Consider the following 17,080-nt stretch of genomic DNA (forward strand, 5'->3'; position numbering starts at 1 on the left):
AAGTTTCATTGTTGGGCTGATTTAGGGACTGGCTCCTAATAGCAGGTTGTGAACTTTTACTTTCACTGTAGTGAAGTGTTATGGAAAGAGGACAGGCTCCTACTCTAAAAGTGCTATTACAATATTGTATTTTTTAGAAAAGATGCCAGATTGTTTCTTGGTTTCAGTGAAGGTGGACTTTTAAATTTCTTCAGAGTGTCTTTTATATTTTAAAACGTGGTTGTTTGGTTGAGAGAGAGACATAATTTAATGAAATTGGCACAGTGAGTTATTTTTGTTTAATTTTAACCTTAAATTACTGAACATGGGCAACGCTTTTTAAGTGTTCACGTCCCTGTCTGTTAGATCTTATGTTTATACGAGTTAACAATATGCATTCTGCTGCTGTAAAGTTATATTAGTGTTTGGTTGATGTAGATTTTTGGATCAGCTTAATTCTTTACCTGGACTCAAACTCTACCTTAAATTTGATTATTCAATGAGAAATGTTGGCTTTCGAGTGGAATACTTATTTAATACAGGGAGAGTCCTACAAAACACAGAAACAGAAAGGTTTATGAGCTTCACAGACACAAACTGTGAGAGTTAATAGTTGAACGTTTGGACAGTGTTATTACCGAAAGTGTTTTTTGTTTTTTTTTAGAAAGTAGCAAGTTGTGGAGGGTTAAACGTGTTAAGAATGAGAGATTTGGGTGCTTAATCTTTGGATTTGATGTCTTCTTGATTCCTATTCAGTCCTAAATCTAAAGCTAGACAACATCCAGACTAGTTCATTATAGTTGTACGTTTACCAATCAGACTGAGCAGAATCTTCAAGAGAGATCTGAAAGCCGAGACAGACGATAAGATTAAGTTTCAAAGGGGAAAAGTATCTATGAAAGTGATGAAGAAAGTATATGGGAAGTTGACCAACGTCCTGAGCAAGTGTTTATGGTAAACTAGAGATATCCAAAGTAATATTCTGTAGCTCTGTAGTCGCGCTCTAGAATACTGTGGTTTTAAGATGAAAACTTTGTATTTGTACAAACTGAAATGCTTAATGTTCCTGTTGTAACTATCTTACGTTTCTGTGACCTTTTAGCACCTTGAATATTCAAGATAACGCCAACAACATTTGAAGTAATTCCTCTCTTAACAGCAAATATATTACTTTAAGTAGTACGGCATCATTAATAAAGGTGACCGTAGAATGATAGAACTAATGATTTTTCATGCTTGTAAATAGGGCTTAAAACGTGTGTGATTGTATGACTTTTATTTGACTTCTTTATAAAATGATATTTTACTTTGGTAGAACATTTTGACTTTGTAAAAGCTGCGTGCGCCGTAAACCTTTCTGCGCATGTCAGTTTTAGCAATCAAACTTTTGTCTCCGACTCTGAACAGGAAATGACACAGTGATAATATAAGATATTATTCACCTATATTGGTCTGAATGTGTTTTAAACTCAGAATTCTGATTAGAATAGAGTTTTTAGTCACAGTGACTGGTTGTAGTGTATCAGTGAGTCATAAAATAGAATGAAACATGAGCGGAGTTTGGGGCAAGTGATACAGTGGCATTTATAATAAAATATGCAATTCTGCCCTTAGAAAATGAAAAATTGTTTAGAAATTGACACAGAGAAATGTAGTGTACGTACAACATATCAATATATCTGAAGTATGTAATATGCTGTAGGAAATACATTAGTTTATAAAACAATATAACTGCTGAATATGTAACAACAGGAAATGTATACAGAAATGATGTGTGTAGATGTCTGAAAGATACCTGGAATCTGTGCATTATCAACTGCAGATGGAGGAACATTATGCAAGAAGATGTTACTAAAAACAGGAACTTGTGCAAAGTCCAAAACTCTTCTTCCAAAGTGAAATATTGTTTTAATATCGCACACCTATTTTACACAGTTCCTAGGTTCTGTGAAAAATATGAAGCAACATAAACAGACCTGTCAGTCTGTTCTCTGAATTGCATCAACATCAAATCCTGGTGACTGCAGAAGATATTAAGATGAAGAATACTGCTGAGGAAGACGTTCTTTATCACTGAATATTGAAGTTTTGTGAAATAAAAGTTCTCTGAAGGAAATCGTATTTGCTCTGCATGTATATTTTTGAGTCTGTCTATGGGGGTGGAGTATACAGAACATGCACAAACTGAGACAAACAGGTGTTAAAATGCATTACATCTTATTATTGAATAATACAGTCTCATATTTTAACTGTAGCAGCTGGATCTGGATTTTTAAAGGCGTTAAGCTCCACATTTTGTCCCACTTCCTTTCTTACTCATGCAAGTAGAATAATGCTGGTATGAAACAAGAAGTTCATATTTAAACAGTGTTAATCTGATTTCAGCTTTGTCAATGTAAGCCTCTTTTAGAGGATCAGGCCTGTGTTCAAGCTTAGTTTCAAAACTCTCATGATCTGCTCTAGAAAATAAAACAGAAGTTTCAACGCCAGGTCAGGTTTTGTGATAAAAAAAAGTGATTCTTTTAACATTTGTTGGTGTTAAGAGATTTTGGTTATAGTAAAACGCCTTCTTCAACTCAGGCAAATAGACTAAGAAAACATTTTCTGAAATGTTCATGTGATGTGAACATGTATCCAAACCAAAAAGTGTGGAACACATGTAGACGTAAATAAATCTTTATTGTGAGACATTGGTAAATGGAGTAGCTTTGCAGACACACATGAACAAGAGGAACAAGCACAGGTGTCGATCATGCAAATATGAAGTTAAAAGTTTTTAAGCCAATCCAAGTTTTTTCCTTTTGGATCACCCGGATGAGCGGGGACATCAGGCATGTTTCCATCATCTCGCACAGGGACTGCATTAAGAAAGAAAGGAGGAGGAGCTTTAATAATCGATTAGACGGGTGTAGAAGTAAGTGGTTGAAATACCCAGAGCTGTGTCACAGGCATCAGCTTTGTGTGGCATCGTTTACCTGGGTAGTTGTACGGTACAGACGAGTTGATCATTGCTGTATATTTTGTGATGGGGCTGATTAATGGAAGAGCAACACCTGAGGACACACAGAGTTGTGTTATTGTTACATTCAATATATTAATTACACTTTGTATTGCATTGTGTGTCTACATTGGTCAATCAAACGGAAAACATGGGTTAAAGACATGTAGATATGATCTCATGCTGACATTTTGGCTAAATTTACTCAATTTCGAGATTAGGTCTGATAGCCAAATCATCTTGAAATAAGAATTTTGACAAATGGAGAGACAATAAATAGTGTTTTCAAAAGGACGTCTTGTTGTTTTACTCTTTTAATGTAACGCACACATATGTTACATAATAAACTGAATGGCACTGAACTGAGTTACAGTAAATACATGCCACTGGAATCTCACGGGTCCATCTTAAGTGATACTTCTGATTCCCTTCCATATCAAATGTTGCTTTAGTATCATGGCCATTATTAAGCACAGTGTTGTTCAGGAGGCTGAGTACTGACCTATCAGTCCGATAGCACAGGCTGTCAGGATAACAGGCTCTTTATTCCACGCATTCTTCAGGAACGCTGCTATTCCTGCAGAAACACAAACAGGACAGGTTAAAATCCTCCACAGCTGACCGTTGAACACACGGCTAGCTGACGTTAGCATCGCATCCAAGGTCACGTTTTTCGTTTAATTTCGAGGGGATATCAATGTGTTAAAGTAGCTCTGAGAGCTAAATAGCGTAGTTTAAAATGTTTAAGTATTTATTCATGCTATCTGGAGGTCGTTATAAAGCTAATTTCACCAGCTGTTTGTCCAAAAGATGAATATATCGAAACATACCCGCCATGTTGTTTTATGTAGTTTCAATCCCGCGGGTGTTCATGGGAAATGTAGTAACTACTATATTGACGTATAATTGTTGCGCCCGTCGCAAAAAAACAACATTAGTTAGTCGACGAGACTGGCAGTGAAGCTGTGCTTTGCGTTACGCTCGATTTTAGCAACATGTAATGTTAGTAAATGCTCTAAGCTAACTGTGTGTGTAAACTCGAGACTAATACTCAGTCTGTGGAGTAGACTAACCGTTAGAAACCGTTGGTGGAGTTTTAAACACGCAGGACACCCTTGTGTTTGGACATTAAGAAATGTAAGTATTGTGTATACTGAGACCTAGAATGATAGTCAGTTAGGTACTTGTAATGTTTTACTTGAGTGTATCCAATGTATGTGACTTTATACGTTTACACTACTACGTTTGGTAAACACTGTTTACTTCACTACAGTTCTTTGATAGCTTTACTAGGTACTTTAAAGATTAAGATTCTTAATACAAAACCTAAATCTGCACCTTTACCAGCTGCATCATTAGTGGTGCGTACACATTAATGCATCACTAATTACAATACAATAATATAAAGATATGATTCTGAAATGTGACATTCTGCATAATGAGTACTTTTACTTTTGGTACTCACTACTTCAATACTTTTACTTAAAGTAGAGTTTGAATGTAGGGGTATTTTTTACACTGTAATATTGCTACTTTTAACACTATAGATTACAATTATCATCAAAATTAGCATTATAGGTATAGTGAGATTGTACTTACATATACCACTTGTGCATAAATAATGTTATTAAAAAGGCTTTTTGTCATAATAAAAATCTTCTGCCCTTTGCAGATGATGGAGGATTTCTCTGGTTTGGCTCTGCCTCCTCTATTTGGAGGACACATCCTGGAGGCAGAGCTGGAGCCTGGTGGTGTGGAGCTGGGACCAGTAGAGGTAATGTTAATGATCATCATGGTAATGGTTATGTTAATGTTAATGATCATGGTAATAGTTAAACATTGTGCATAGCTGTCTTAGTGCTAAATGTACCAGACATTATTACCAGATTTAACACCACCTAAGTCATGAGCTCTGTCTTTAAAGAAAGAAGCTGCAGTCACACCCATTATCTATTTACATGCGCCATGAATGTGATCTACGAATGGGACCATTTTTTCAAAATATTACTTTATGTAGCTTAGTGGATGGAGCAAGGATCTGCTGGGGTTAAAGGTCATTTAACTGTTGCAACACACTGAGAACACTGACACAGACGGTCAAACACAAAACAGAAACTAGGTTGTTTTTTTGTGTCTTCAGGTGGAGCTGGGCCCGGGAAGCAATGAGCTGCTGGAGAGTACGGCACAGGAGGATGAAGAGAGACGAGCTCTGGATAAGAGGAAATGTCTGACTCTGAACAGGAGATGTAAAGATTTTGAACAGGTGTGTGCAAGCTTGCATATACGTGTGTCAGGGTTGGCATATGGGTTATGTTTGGCTTTATTGTCATTTAGTTTCTAATTTCTCTCACTTCCATTTGTGTCTTTTTTTCAGGTGAATCAGAAGATTCTAGGTCGTCTTCATCAAGTACAAAGAATTACACGGCGCGTGAAGAAGGAAAGACGGTACTAAACCTCAGAACAGTAACTACATTTTTGGCGTTTCCCACTTTGATGGACCATCTGACAATTATGTTAATCTTGCAGGTTTCTCATGAAGACTTTAGATGGTCATGGGGATGACTACAGAAACGCCCAGCTCACGATACTTCTAGAGGTGAGAATTAGACGGACAGGGGGCTATATGTGAGACATTTAAAAAAAGAAGAAAAAAAATGCACTTATCAGGCCAGTTTTTGAAAATAATGATCTCCTATTTTTGATATTCAAATTAAAAATTCTGCATAATCTCTAAATTCAGGCCTGATAAGATTGTATTAATTTGTTTTACTACAGCGGTTGATCATGGGTGAGGTGGATTAACCTGTTACGGGGCTTGGGGCAAAAAATGTAGGCCCCTCTTGAGAGGAAATTTAGCATGCGAGGACAATGAAAACTAAAATAATTAAGGTCTCTTATTCTGGATTTTGACACAGAACTCTTGTACAAGACAGAGACACAAAATGAGGAAATCATGCAGGAATGCACGCTTTAGTTGATATTTGAGTTCAGATGACCAAAACCCAATACACACACAGCTAATTTGGGGCTTTGGGTCCTCTAAGGATACAAGAGCAGTTACCCAGCAGGTCTGCTGATTTGTTTGATGTACCAATAATACTAACATAATTCAATTCAATTTATATAATTCCTTTACATTTTGGATTTTTCACCTGTTTCTTTTTTTTAAGGATGAGCCCGAAGCCCATTTAGATCCTGCGTCTGGAGTGGAGGATGAACGTCTCAACGGTGTCTCTGGTTCCACTTTGTCTGCAGCAATGCCTCATGCTGCCGGACCGAAGAGGAGGAGGCATCGAATTCCACGACAAGACAAGGATAAAGACCAACAGGTAGGGGAAGGACTCTGCTGTACGGCTAGTGTGTGTGTGTGTGTGTGTGTGTGTGTGTGTGTGTGTGTGTGTGTGTGTGTGTGTGTGTGTGTGTGTGTGTGTGTGTGTGTGTGTGTGTGTGTGTGTGTGTGTGTGTGTGTGTGTGTGTGTGTGTGTGTGTGTGTGTGTGTGTGTGTGTGTGTGTGTGTGTGTGTGAGAGAGAGTGCGAGAGAGAGAGTGCGAGAGAGAGAGTGCGAGAGAGAGAGTGCGAGAGTGTGTGAGTCTTCTGTGAGTGAGATTTAAGGATAATTTATTTTCTGTTTGTTTTTTACCAGACTGAACCAGACATATCCGTGTTGGCAGAGACACAGTTTGGAGAAATGCCCAGCCCAACTTCTCTGTCTCATTAATCTAAGCTTGCATTGCAGCCCTGGACATGATGATGATGGACAATCTAGTTTCTTTAACTGTTCAGTATATACTTTGCCTCTGTTCAGCCAGGTGTTGCACTGTTTGTAGTTTTACTTGAACATTGTGAATATAAAGAATGAATGTAAGGTAAAATTAGATGTTATTCACTTGTTTTGTATATATTATTTTCTGTTGTCGCTTTTTGTACTTGTAATTATGACCAGTGGCAAACCGTGCACACTGTCACGGACAGTTTTGTTTGGTAAATATCTGGCAACCTAAATAAAATGATTGTGGGGTTGCAAACTTGTGTTATTATTGGCTTTCCTAATACATTCCTGGATACTATCAAGGATTTCATGGTTCACAATTTTATTTCAGTAAATGCTGAAATATACTGGAATTTGACAGACTTTATTATGAAATGTTTTTATTTAAGTTTTTGAATTATTTTATTTGTACCTTTTTAAGGTGCTTAGAAAGGGCTTTGCTGACAACTACCTTTATTCATGTTCACATCTGCATTAACAATTTAAACTGTGATTCATTATGTTTCTAAAAATAAACTGTAGGTTGATTTGCTAGTTTTTTCTGGAGCATTTAGCTTAATTTCACAGTCTTTCTTTGTCATGGAGATCAATTTCTATAAATGTCTTGTCACCATGAAATAACGAGGAATTCAATATCTATCTTAAATAAAAATCTATAATATCTTAGTAAAAATATCCATACTACGAAGTCAGGGGTTAATAAAGATAAACTATACAGAAATGTTTCCAAATATGAATATTGGGAATGTCTGCTTTTGGATGCAGCTTTTGTTGTGTGTCGATCATACTTCATCAGACGGCCCCCATACCAGCGGATGTCTGTTAATGACAGGCGTGAGCTCTGACCAATTAGATCTTGTAGATTAAATTTAGGGCGGGGCCTAAACGCGGAGGTGGGATTTTAGCTACCGTCCATCTTCAGCTACATTACAGTGAGCGAGCTTGTCGAAAAGAAAACACAATTTGGAAGTAAAGAAGACTTTCTGGAATTAGTTTTGGCTGTATTTGAAAAAGACAAACGAAAGCCCATAACCTAGGTAAATGTCGTAAACAACTATAAATCTAGATGCTCGGGTTGACCCAGTTTCCCTTTTACCTAAATTTGGCTAGCTGGCTAGCTAAGCTGCTAGCTGGCATTTTATGCATTAGCTAGTCAGACAGTTAGCCATATTAGCTAGCAGGTTAACGATTAGAACGGGTTCTGTTAAATTGTGCCTTTCACCATGCAAATCCACCATATACAAGCTTTTCTGCGCCCCAAAATAGTGATGCATGAATATAACGCCCATCCATCAATATACTTGGCGCTATTTGTTTTGAAAGGGGCCAGTTGGTAGCCGAGCGAGGTGGACATGCTAAGATACTGGCTAATAGTAGCGTTAGCTGGCTAGGATGCTAATTTTAGCAGATAACCATGTCAGTCATTTTGGTAACAGCAAGATCAGCTTTGTCAACGTAAACATAACTATAGACAAACCACCACACAAAAGTTCTGGTTCAAAGTGTTCTTAAATTATGAATATATAACGCTATTTGTGCAGCTAACGTTAACTGGTCAGCTAGCTGGAGGCAACGTCAGTTCGACTCTCTGGAAACCGATGTACTGATGCTCTGTTGAAGGGATTTGTGTTATGTTTGAATGCACGTTTGGTTTTCTTTACATAGTTAACTTTGTGACAGACGGAATGTGGACATAGTCGTAGTCAGAGCCATGGCTGACAAGAGAAAACTACAAGGTAAGACTGTTGGTGTCATTCATCAGTAATGTTGCACAGGATCCATCACACTGTCCAGCCTGGCATCTTGCAGAGAGACTCAGACTGACTTCATCTAGCAAAGTTTCTGGTGTTGCACAGATTTGTATGCAATAATGTTGGACCACATCTTTTATCTCCACAGGTGAGATCGATAGATGTTTAAAAAAAGTAGCTGAAGGTGTAGAACAGTTTGAAGACATCTGGCAAAAGGTACGAGATCTTTGCATCCTGCATTTCTTATTACTCTATTTAAAAAAAAAATTATGCGGCATGACCTAAAATATCTCATTTATTTGTTTACGTTTTAGCTTCACAATGCAGCCAATGCAAACCAGAAGGAAAAATATGAAGCTGACCTCAAGAAAGAGATTAAAAAACTACAGGTAAGTCAAGTTACCAAGCATATCTGCTGTGTGTGTGTGTGTGTGTGCTCTTCAACAACAATGTGTGTTTTTGGTGGTTATAAAGTGGTTATATCTTTCTGTCTTGTCCTCTTCCCAGCGATTGAGAGATCAGATAAAAACATGGGTGGCGTCGAACGAGATCAAAGACAAAAGGCAGCTAGTCGAGAACCGCAAACTTATAGAGACGGTATGCTTCTCCATCATTTCTTGTTTTAGGTCTATTACTGTTTGTTCATCAAAGCAGTTAACTGAACAAGGCGTATGTGATTTTTCTTTCCTTAGCAAATGGAGCGGTTCAAGGTGGTGGAACGGGAAACAAAAACAAAAGCCTACTCTAAAGAAGGCTTAGGGCTCGCTCAGAAAGTGGATCCAGCTCAGAGGGAAAAAGAGGAAACGGGACAGTGGCTAACAGTAATACAGCCATTATTGTCTCTACCTGTTGTACTTATTGTTTGCCTGCATTTTTCTAGATAATGTTGTGAACATTTTGGTCAAAGACTAAGAATAACTTATCACCTAGGGTTATCCATTAATGCTCTTTTTTCTGACTTCTTCCTCACCCCTAGACTACAATAGACACTCTAAATATGCAGGTGGATCAGTTTGAAAGTGAGGTTGAATCGCTTTCGGTTCAGACGAAAAAGAAGAAGGGCGATAAAGATGTAAGTCGACCATTATTATTTTCAAGGACACTCTTTTTTTTTTTTTTTTTCTCCTGCACACTTGTGCAATTCCTGTGAATATGCAGCGTAGTGTAGCCCGATGTGGTCTGGTAACAGTTTGAGTCAAATGTTTGTCACAGACCTCATGCTTGTATTCTGTCTTTCATAAAGAAGCAAGATCGTATCGAGGAGCTCAAGCGGTTGATTGAGAGGCATCGATTCCACATTCTCATGTTGGAGACCATTTTACGAATGCTGGATAATGACTCGGTACCAGTGGATGCAATCCAGAAGATCAAGGATGATGTCGAATACTACATTGATTCCTCCCAAGACCCGGACTTTGAAGAGAACGAGTTCATATACGACGACTTAGACCTGGAAGACATCCGTGAGTAGAGCGCTGTGGACCGTTACGATGCTGCTTATTTCAGACATCAGGTGGATTATCATGACAGCATCTTGCACTTTTCTCTGTCCTGTCGTTTTGTGGTAGCTGCAGCCTTAGTTGCTACTTCTCCATCGGGTCAGGGCAATCTGGAGGATGAGATGTTTCTCCACTCCAGCAGCACTCCCACTTCCACAACCTCCTCGTCACCTATTCCTCCATCCCCGGCCACTTGCACTGCTGTACGTTCTTGTGTTTGTATTATTACAACTTGGTGTCAATGTGTTTAAGGGATGCTGGGTAGAAAAAGTACATTCTGACACAATTGATTTAAAGAATTAGCATTTCGAAAGTGGATTGTCATATTAAGGTATCTCCTCCTATAGGAGAACTCGGAGGACGATAAGAAAAGAGGACGATCAACAGACAGTGAAGTTGGTCAGGTGAGAGGCTCTCATCTGTCCTATGCCGGTAGATAAACAGTTTAGTGCAGCGCTCTTCACTCGTGGTCCTGCAGAGGCACAGAAGCTGACGTTTATTTCTCTGTGGGACCATTGTTGGAGACTTCTGTCACTAGTTCACAGTACATTCACTTTGCTCCTCACACACTTTGTACATCTGTAAAGTTTGTCTGAAATTTCTTTTTCTGGTGCTTTTTCATTTTCAGTCACCTGTGAAGAACGGCACCCCATCCTTGCTATCGTCCTTCTCCTCCTCCTCCACCACCTCTGGATCCTCCTCATCCTCCTCCCTCGTGTCCATGGCAAGTGTTGTCGGAGGCATTCCCGTTGTTCCCCCAAGCAGCAGTCTTATAGGGAGCTTCAGCAGCGCGGTGCAGCAACATCAGCATCAACCTGCACTACAGCAGCAACAACCTCAGCCAACCAACCAACCACAGCAGCAGCAACAACAACAGCAACAGCAGCAGCAGCAACAACAGCAGCAGCAGCAGCAGCAGTCACCTCAGACAAAACCCTCTGCCCCCTCAAACAACACCCCCAGCCCGCCCAGCAACCCTCTTCTCCCAGCCTCAACTGCACCCTCTCTCCCCACGCCCATCACACCCAGTTCATCAGCTACCAACTCTCAGTCTCAGCTCACATCTGTGCCCACCCCTATATCCAGTTTGGGACTCGGACTCGGACTGGGGCTGGGATTGAGCAAAATTGGCCTGATGGGGACCAGCAGTGCCAACCAAATGTCTGGTTTGGGCCTGAGTGTCCACTCGTCTCCTTTAAACACAATGGCAGGGCTCATTTCAGGCTCCACACCGGCCCCTTACGCTCAGGCAGCAGCATTGGGAGGCTTGGGTTTGAGCAGCACGACCCAGTCCAGCATTTCAGTAGAGAGCAGCACTTCCATACCCACCTCTGGCTCCAGTGGAGTCACCACCAACGGGGCGGTGATAGGGCTCAGTTTGCTAGGTTCCGGCCCGGCCCACGGCTCTTTGAGTGCGAGTATTCTGGGACTGGTTCCTGGGCAAAACGTAGACCCAGGTGCCTCTCAGTTGCCCCCGAGTTCTGTCAGCACTATCCCCGGAGTGGTTGGCATGATGGGAGGCAATGGAGGGAACGTCAGCGTGGTGGGAGGAGTAGGATTGAATGCTGCTCCTGCTAGACCACCCAGTGGACTGAAGCAAAACGGAAGCACAAGTATGTTATTTTGTTGCGCTTGGCCATGTGTGACTCTTTACGTATCTGTTTAAGTCCACTTTCTTTATAAGAGATTTTCTCTATTGTTGTCCTCGCCTGCCCTCAGGTTACAGTGCTGTAGTGGCAGAGAACTCCACAGAATCAGCTCTAAGCACACCGAGCCAGTCACAAAACAGCCAACCCTCATCTCTCAGTTCTTCAACCAGTCAGCCGTGAGTTCTCTGTCGCTCACTTGATCACTTCTTCTTCTTCTTCTTTGTACGTGATAGTTGTTAACTTGTCTCTTTGTTGTTCCCACTCTCCTTGCTGCAGGATGGACAATGGTCCCAGTTTAATCAGCTCCATCACCTTGCCTCCCAGCTCTCCGTCCCCCTCGTTCTCAGACAGCACACCCGGAGGAGGGAGTCTCCTCAACGGGCCCCACTCCTACACACAGGCCTCTGAGGCTCTCAAGGTGAGGGGCCAGAGCATGGGGGTCAGGCTGTGGGAGAAAAAGATTTCGACACTAATCATTATATCTGCCCTCACATTGCAAAAAGGATGCTTCTCATCACTGATTCCTCATCAGTGCTTGAAGAGTAAATATTAATGCATCCAGTGTCCCTTTCTGTAACTCAAATGGATGCTTAAGACCTAATAATGACTCAGTTATTATATGCACAAACAGTTACAGAGAAGCCGTAGTTGTCAATGAAAATCTAAGACCTCGGGCTCCAATCAAAGGCATAGAATAGTTTGTTAAATTAGACAGCTAAAATAAAAATAAAGTAATATAAATAAGCTCAAGAGCTCAAAAGTCTTATTATTGTATGAAGCTGTCCCCTAGCCTGCCATACGGCAGCAGGCAGACTCGTTAGTGTGGTCTTTGGGGTCTCTGAGGATCTTGTTGGCCCTCTTCCAACACCACTGTGATGCAGCCGGTCAGGATACTCGTGATGATGCATCTGTAGACGATGCGGAGTATCCTGGAGTTACGTTGAACCTCACCCGTCTGCCGAGGAAGAAGAGCCGCTGTCTTGCGGTCACCAGTCTTAATAATTTATGCAACTGGATTATTTTTCATATTACCAAATGATAAATTAGTGGAGAACGCTGATGAGCTCAGCTGTAAATAGCATCATTAAACTCTCCCTGACTGCCCACGAAGCTCTGTGCTGAGCCACATTTCTACCGGACACAGAAGCCCACATCTACCCGATGGTACACTTAGATAGAAATCATGTCAAGATATATTTAGACACCACGAAGCAGACAGTGTTCTACGCTGTATCAGTACAGAATGTATAATAGAATTATTGGTTAGTATACGTTATTGGTATATTATGGTATTTCATCTCTAATGCTCCCATACATTGTCCTTCTGCTCTCTAATGCCCATAACTGTAGGTTTTCCTCGATCAACCCCCCAGTTCATGTGTTATCTCGATCTCGTTCCCACCTCAGGCCCCTGAACCTCTCAGTTCTCTGAAGGCGATGGCTGAGAGAGCAGCGCTGGGATCAGGCCTGGACGGAGAGATTCCCAACCTGCACCTAACAGACAGAGGTCGGAACGGTCAGACTCTTTGTTTTTATTACACTGACTTAGTGAAGAATAGTCAGCTCACAGTTTTACACTGGAAACCTTCTGTCACTTGTACACTGACTGATTAATAGAGGATGCTTTTACTCCACAGCACATTGTAACAGCTGCAATAGTCAATGTTAAAAGTACTAAAACTATGAATCTATTTGCCAACTGACAGAAAATTGATTTTAAGTTTCCAATTATCAATGAAATGTTTGTCAGTCAGGTAAACACATAAACTGGTTACAACCTCACGAGTTGCTGCTTCTCTCAATGGTATTCTCTTTGTTAGCTACACTGAGTGTATTTTAGACAAAATGTAAACAGTCTATAATGAAAATTGGTGGTTGCAGCTGTACAACTCGTAGATAGAAAAGTGCTCCTGAAAGAAGTTTATTAAATATATTTCCTTTAGCAAGACAAAACGCAGTCTGAACGAGTACAGAAGAGTCTGTACAGTATCTGTGTCATCAACTCAATCGTTCACTTTTTCTTTTGTTCTGCAGATATCTTCTCTAGTTCATCTGCAGCGCCCGGCACACCTGCCGCCCCTCAGCCGTCCGTGTCGGAAGTCAGCATCCCCCCCTCGCTCGGGGTCTGTCCACTCGGCCCCACCCCCCTCCCCAAAGACCAGCTCTACCAGCAGGCCATGCAGGAGTCCGCATGGACACACATGCCACACCCCTCTGACTCTGAGAGGATCAGGTGACGACATATTTCATTTACCAGTGATATGATGCGTCTTTCATACTGAGAAATGCATAAAGTAAGAGCTGGAGTTTAAATCTGTAATTTCACAAATTTGCTTTGATAATTTGGTACGGATTTATTGAGTTAACAATATTGTATTTCTTTTTTTTATCCCAGTTTAAATATCCTTTTTACTGTACATCATCATGGCTCCTCTCTATTACATGATGTGCACATCAGTTATAACCTGTTTGAAGAATGAGTCTAGTCATATTCAATATATTTTATATATATATATATATATATATACAAGTACTTCATTTTAGAAAAATGAACTGAATAGTCCTGCAGTTTTAAATTCAGGTGTGAAGTGATCTCGATGTTATATTCTTCTCATCTTCTAATAAGAGCAAATTGTTTGCAGGGACTTTATCCGTGGTTATTGAAACCACTTGTTTCAGCTCTATTCCTCTCTGTTAACATCATTGTTGGACAGTTAAACGTGTGTTAGGATTCTGATCATATTGAGCTCTTAAGTTTATTTTCTGTGCCTTCATGTTGGATGTGAGCGGGTACGTTTGCTCAAAAGATTTGTGCTTTTTGTCTTAGTGGCGTTTCACATAATCGTCACCTCTCTGAACACTGGTTTTGAACTGCCCGTTCAAGAATTAACATTTAAGAGTCCATTTTTAGTTAGAGTAGCATCACGTGATATGTTTTACAATGCGTGTAATTGGTCGGTGTGTTTCCTGGACCGCTGAATGAGTGCCGTAAAGGCTGGAAAATCTGCGCCGGTTAAAAAAAAGAGGTGGTCGACCCATTAGTGAACCCTGTACTACAGACTTTTTTTCACACTATATTATGACCTTTTTCAACATGCTATGGCTTTGGTTTGTTTAATGGTGCTGTTGTACCCCTTACTTGAATTGTCTGTGCTTCTGTCCTAAAGGCAATACCTGATGAGGAATCCGTGTCCCACCTTGCCCTTCCACCATCAGATACCACCGCACCACTCTGACTCTATAGAGTTCTACCAGAGGCTGTCCACAGAAACACTCTTTTTCATCTTCTACTACCTGGAGGTAAAACAATCGACCCACCCCCGCAATAGGTTTTCCCAGACAACCTTTTTGTTTGTTTCCCAATGATGTAAGCTTGATGGTGTATTTGACCTTCCTCTCTCTCTCTCAGGGCACCAAGGCTCAGTATTTGTCTGCGAAGGCTCTGAAGAAACAGTCATGGAGGTTTCACACCAAGTACATGATGTGGTTCCAGAGGCACGAGGAGCCAAAGACTATAACTGATGAATTTGAACAGGTGCAGACTCACCACAGTACACATTTCTCTCTTAAAAGTTTGAAATAAAGCACAGGGTTTGTGGTTTCAGGTTTTTAATGCTTCTTCTTTCCACTCTGCTGATTCTCCAGGGCACTTACATTTACTTTGACTATGAGAAATGGGGCCAGAGGAAGAAGGAGGGGTTCACCTTTGAGTACAGGTACCTCGAGGACCGAGACCTGCAGTGACGGACGGAGTGACACAAAAGGACAGAGAGAGAGACAAAACGTGCTGCTGTTGACATTCCGAGACTGAACTTCAAACTGTGGATAGAGATTGTGATGTGTAGTAGAAACCCTCTCCTAAAATGGAGACTGGCGTCTGTATAGGCTGCATCTCGACGTGAAGTCCTCGCTGCTCCTGTAGCGCTTTGCTTTTGACAAAAATGCCCTGTGGGCCTGATCGAATGCATCCCGCTGCTCGAGTTGGTAGGGTTCTCACTAGAGATCTGCGTTTGTGCCTGTCTGTGTGCACACTCAGTATGTGGCATTAGGAAAGCCTACCCCATGCATGTTTCTCATGTTTTCTTTTCTTTTCCGTTTCAACAAGATTCTCTATACCACCTACCCAACATGAGCCTGGAAGCCTTTGACTTGACACAAAACAAACCTTGGATTTGATTAAGTAAACTGGCCATCTTGCATTTCCTGTAATTTGGTCGAGTAGAACGGGGAGGTACAGTGGACATTTAGTCGTGGTGTGTAGGACTGGCTTCTTTTAAGACCCTACAATGCCTGTTGAATATGGTCACTATTAGAGATAGTGAGCGGTTATCAATAGTTTTTATTGATATTGTCTTGGTCGATTAAAACGCTTATTGAGAGTGACCACGGGGCCTCTCCCTGTGACAGGGAAAGAGTCCTTATTGGACATGGATTAAATTGCTATGCAATTGAACTGGTCTCTGACTCCCTCTCTTTACAAATAAAATGTTTTTAAGTTAACCTGTCGGGAAAAAAAAAATGCATTATTATGGCGCATTCATGTTTGTGACAAATTAATAAACTTGTAAAATAAATCTTAAAAAATAGGGTTTGAGACATTTTTATCTATGTGATGTTTGATTTGTGCACCATCGAGCAATTCTCATCAGCCTCAATGCAAAATGCCACGGTAACAGTGAATGTACCTGTACCCAAATCACCCAAAATACACCGATAGCGTTAGATAACAAATCTTGGTTCGAGTCAACTTCCCACTTTAAATTAAGATTTTATTCTGTTGATGTCACTTCATCCTAAAAACCCACTGTGTTGAATTTACCACCTGACATTTTAAGTGAACCCCTATACAGAGAATGTGCACTGAAACTGTTTACATGTAGAGTGAAAACACAAACCCTAAAAGTCTGCGGGTAGATTTGTGGGTCAAGTAAGAAATGTGGTTGTTCATGTGCTCCACTGAAGAACAATAAGACTTAATCTAGTGCGGGACAGATCCCACCTTTTCTTGGCAGTTTGAATGGGGAGAGTGTTAAACTGAATCAGATTTTTCCATTTAAGCAACCATGAAAAGTTAAGGTCTGGACTGCATTTAACGATTTCATGTGTGATTCGTTTTCAGGCTTTTTTGGGGAGGGAGGGAAGGGGGGGGTGAATTGAGGATGTGAAAAAAAAAGAGGAAAATACAGCAAAGTCATGAGAGATTTGCCTTTTATAGATTCTATTTTTGGGGCTTTAAAGGTTTTCAGAAAGGGATGGTCAGTTAAGAGATTGCTAAAATGTGAATTTCAAGACGTATTTACAATTTTTTTCTCATCACAGTTCTGCATGGAAGATGTCATAAAACGGGGGTTTAAAGAGGATTGTAAAATTTCAATAAATACTTTTAAGAAATTACAAGTCAGTGTGTGGTGTAAAGTCCTGTCATTCCTAAATGG

General features: G+C 40.6%; 3 protein-coding genes across 9 annotated transcripts; 2 read left to right on the top strand and 1 right to left on the bottom strand.

The window, feature by feature from the left end:
- Positions 1-2,639: 2,639 nt before the first annotated feature.
- On the bottom strand, positions 2,640-3,840 carry ndufa3 (NADH:ubiquinone oxidoreductase subunit A3). The gene is made up of 4 exons (XM_079164507.1): positions 3,808-3,840; positions 3,480-3,554; positions 2,955-3,032; positions 2,640-2,837 (listed from the first exon to the last, which is right to left on the bottom strand). Exons 1-4 carry the CDS (start codon positions 3,812-3,814, stop codon positions 2,746-2,748), a joined length of 252 nt encoding a protein of 83 aa, XP_079020633.1. The 5' UTR covers positions 3,815-3,840; the 3' UTR covers positions 2,640-2,745.
- A 171-nt stretch (positions 3,841-4,011) lies between these two features.
- Positions 4,012-7,002, top strand: tfpt (TCF3 (E2A) fusion partner). The gene is made up of 7 exons (XM_079164504.1): positions 4,012-4,114; positions 4,650-4,751; positions 5,118-5,240; positions 5,352-5,422; positions 5,504-5,573; positions 6,148-6,306; positions 6,621-7,002. Exons 2-7 carry the CDS (start codon positions 4,650-4,652, stop codon positions 6,693-6,695), a joined length of 600 nt encoding a protein of 199 aa, XP_079020630.1. The 5' UTR covers positions 4,012-4,114; the 3' UTR covers positions 6,696-7,002.
- Positions 7,003-7,662: 660 nt separating this feature from the next.
- On the top strand, positions 7,663-16,980 carry cnot3a (CCR4-NOT transcription complex, subunit 3a). Of its 7 annotated transcripts, none has more exons than XM_079164486.1 (18): positions 7,663-7,783; positions 8,412-8,482; positions 8,646-8,713; positions 8,812-8,886; positions 9,005-9,094; positions 9,190-9,318; positions 9,474-9,569; positions 9,741-9,960; positions 10,072-10,199; positions 10,344-10,400; positions 10,625-11,609; positions 11,716-11,821; positions 11,922-12,063; positions 12,996-13,161; positions 13,680-13,878; positions 14,813-14,945; positions 15,055-15,180; positions 15,291-16,980. In XM_079164486.1, the coding sequence occupies exons 2-18, from the start codon at positions 8,458-8,460 to the stop codon at positions 15,387-15,389; spliced, it is 2,844 nt and encodes a 947-aa protein (XP_079020612.1). In that variant the 5' UTR covers positions 7,663-7,783; positions 8,412-8,457; the 3' UTR covers positions 15,390-16,980. The 7 variants fall into 7 exon arrangements, with proteins under 7 accessions (XP_079020612.1, XP_079020616.1, XP_079020611.1 ...); XM_079164490.1 differs by having other exon boundaries at positions 12,996-13,152; XM_079164485.1 differs by having other exon boundaries at positions 10,066-10,199; positions 15,291-16,979.
- Positions 16,981-17,080: the final 100 nt, after the last annotated feature.

The sequence above is a fragment of the Pholis gunnellus genome (assembly GCF_910591455.1).
Source record: "Pholis gunnellus genome assembly, chromosome: 8".
Taxonomy (NCBI): Eukaryota; Metazoa; Chordata; class Actinopteri; order Perciformes; family Pholidae; genus Pholis; species Pholis gunnellus.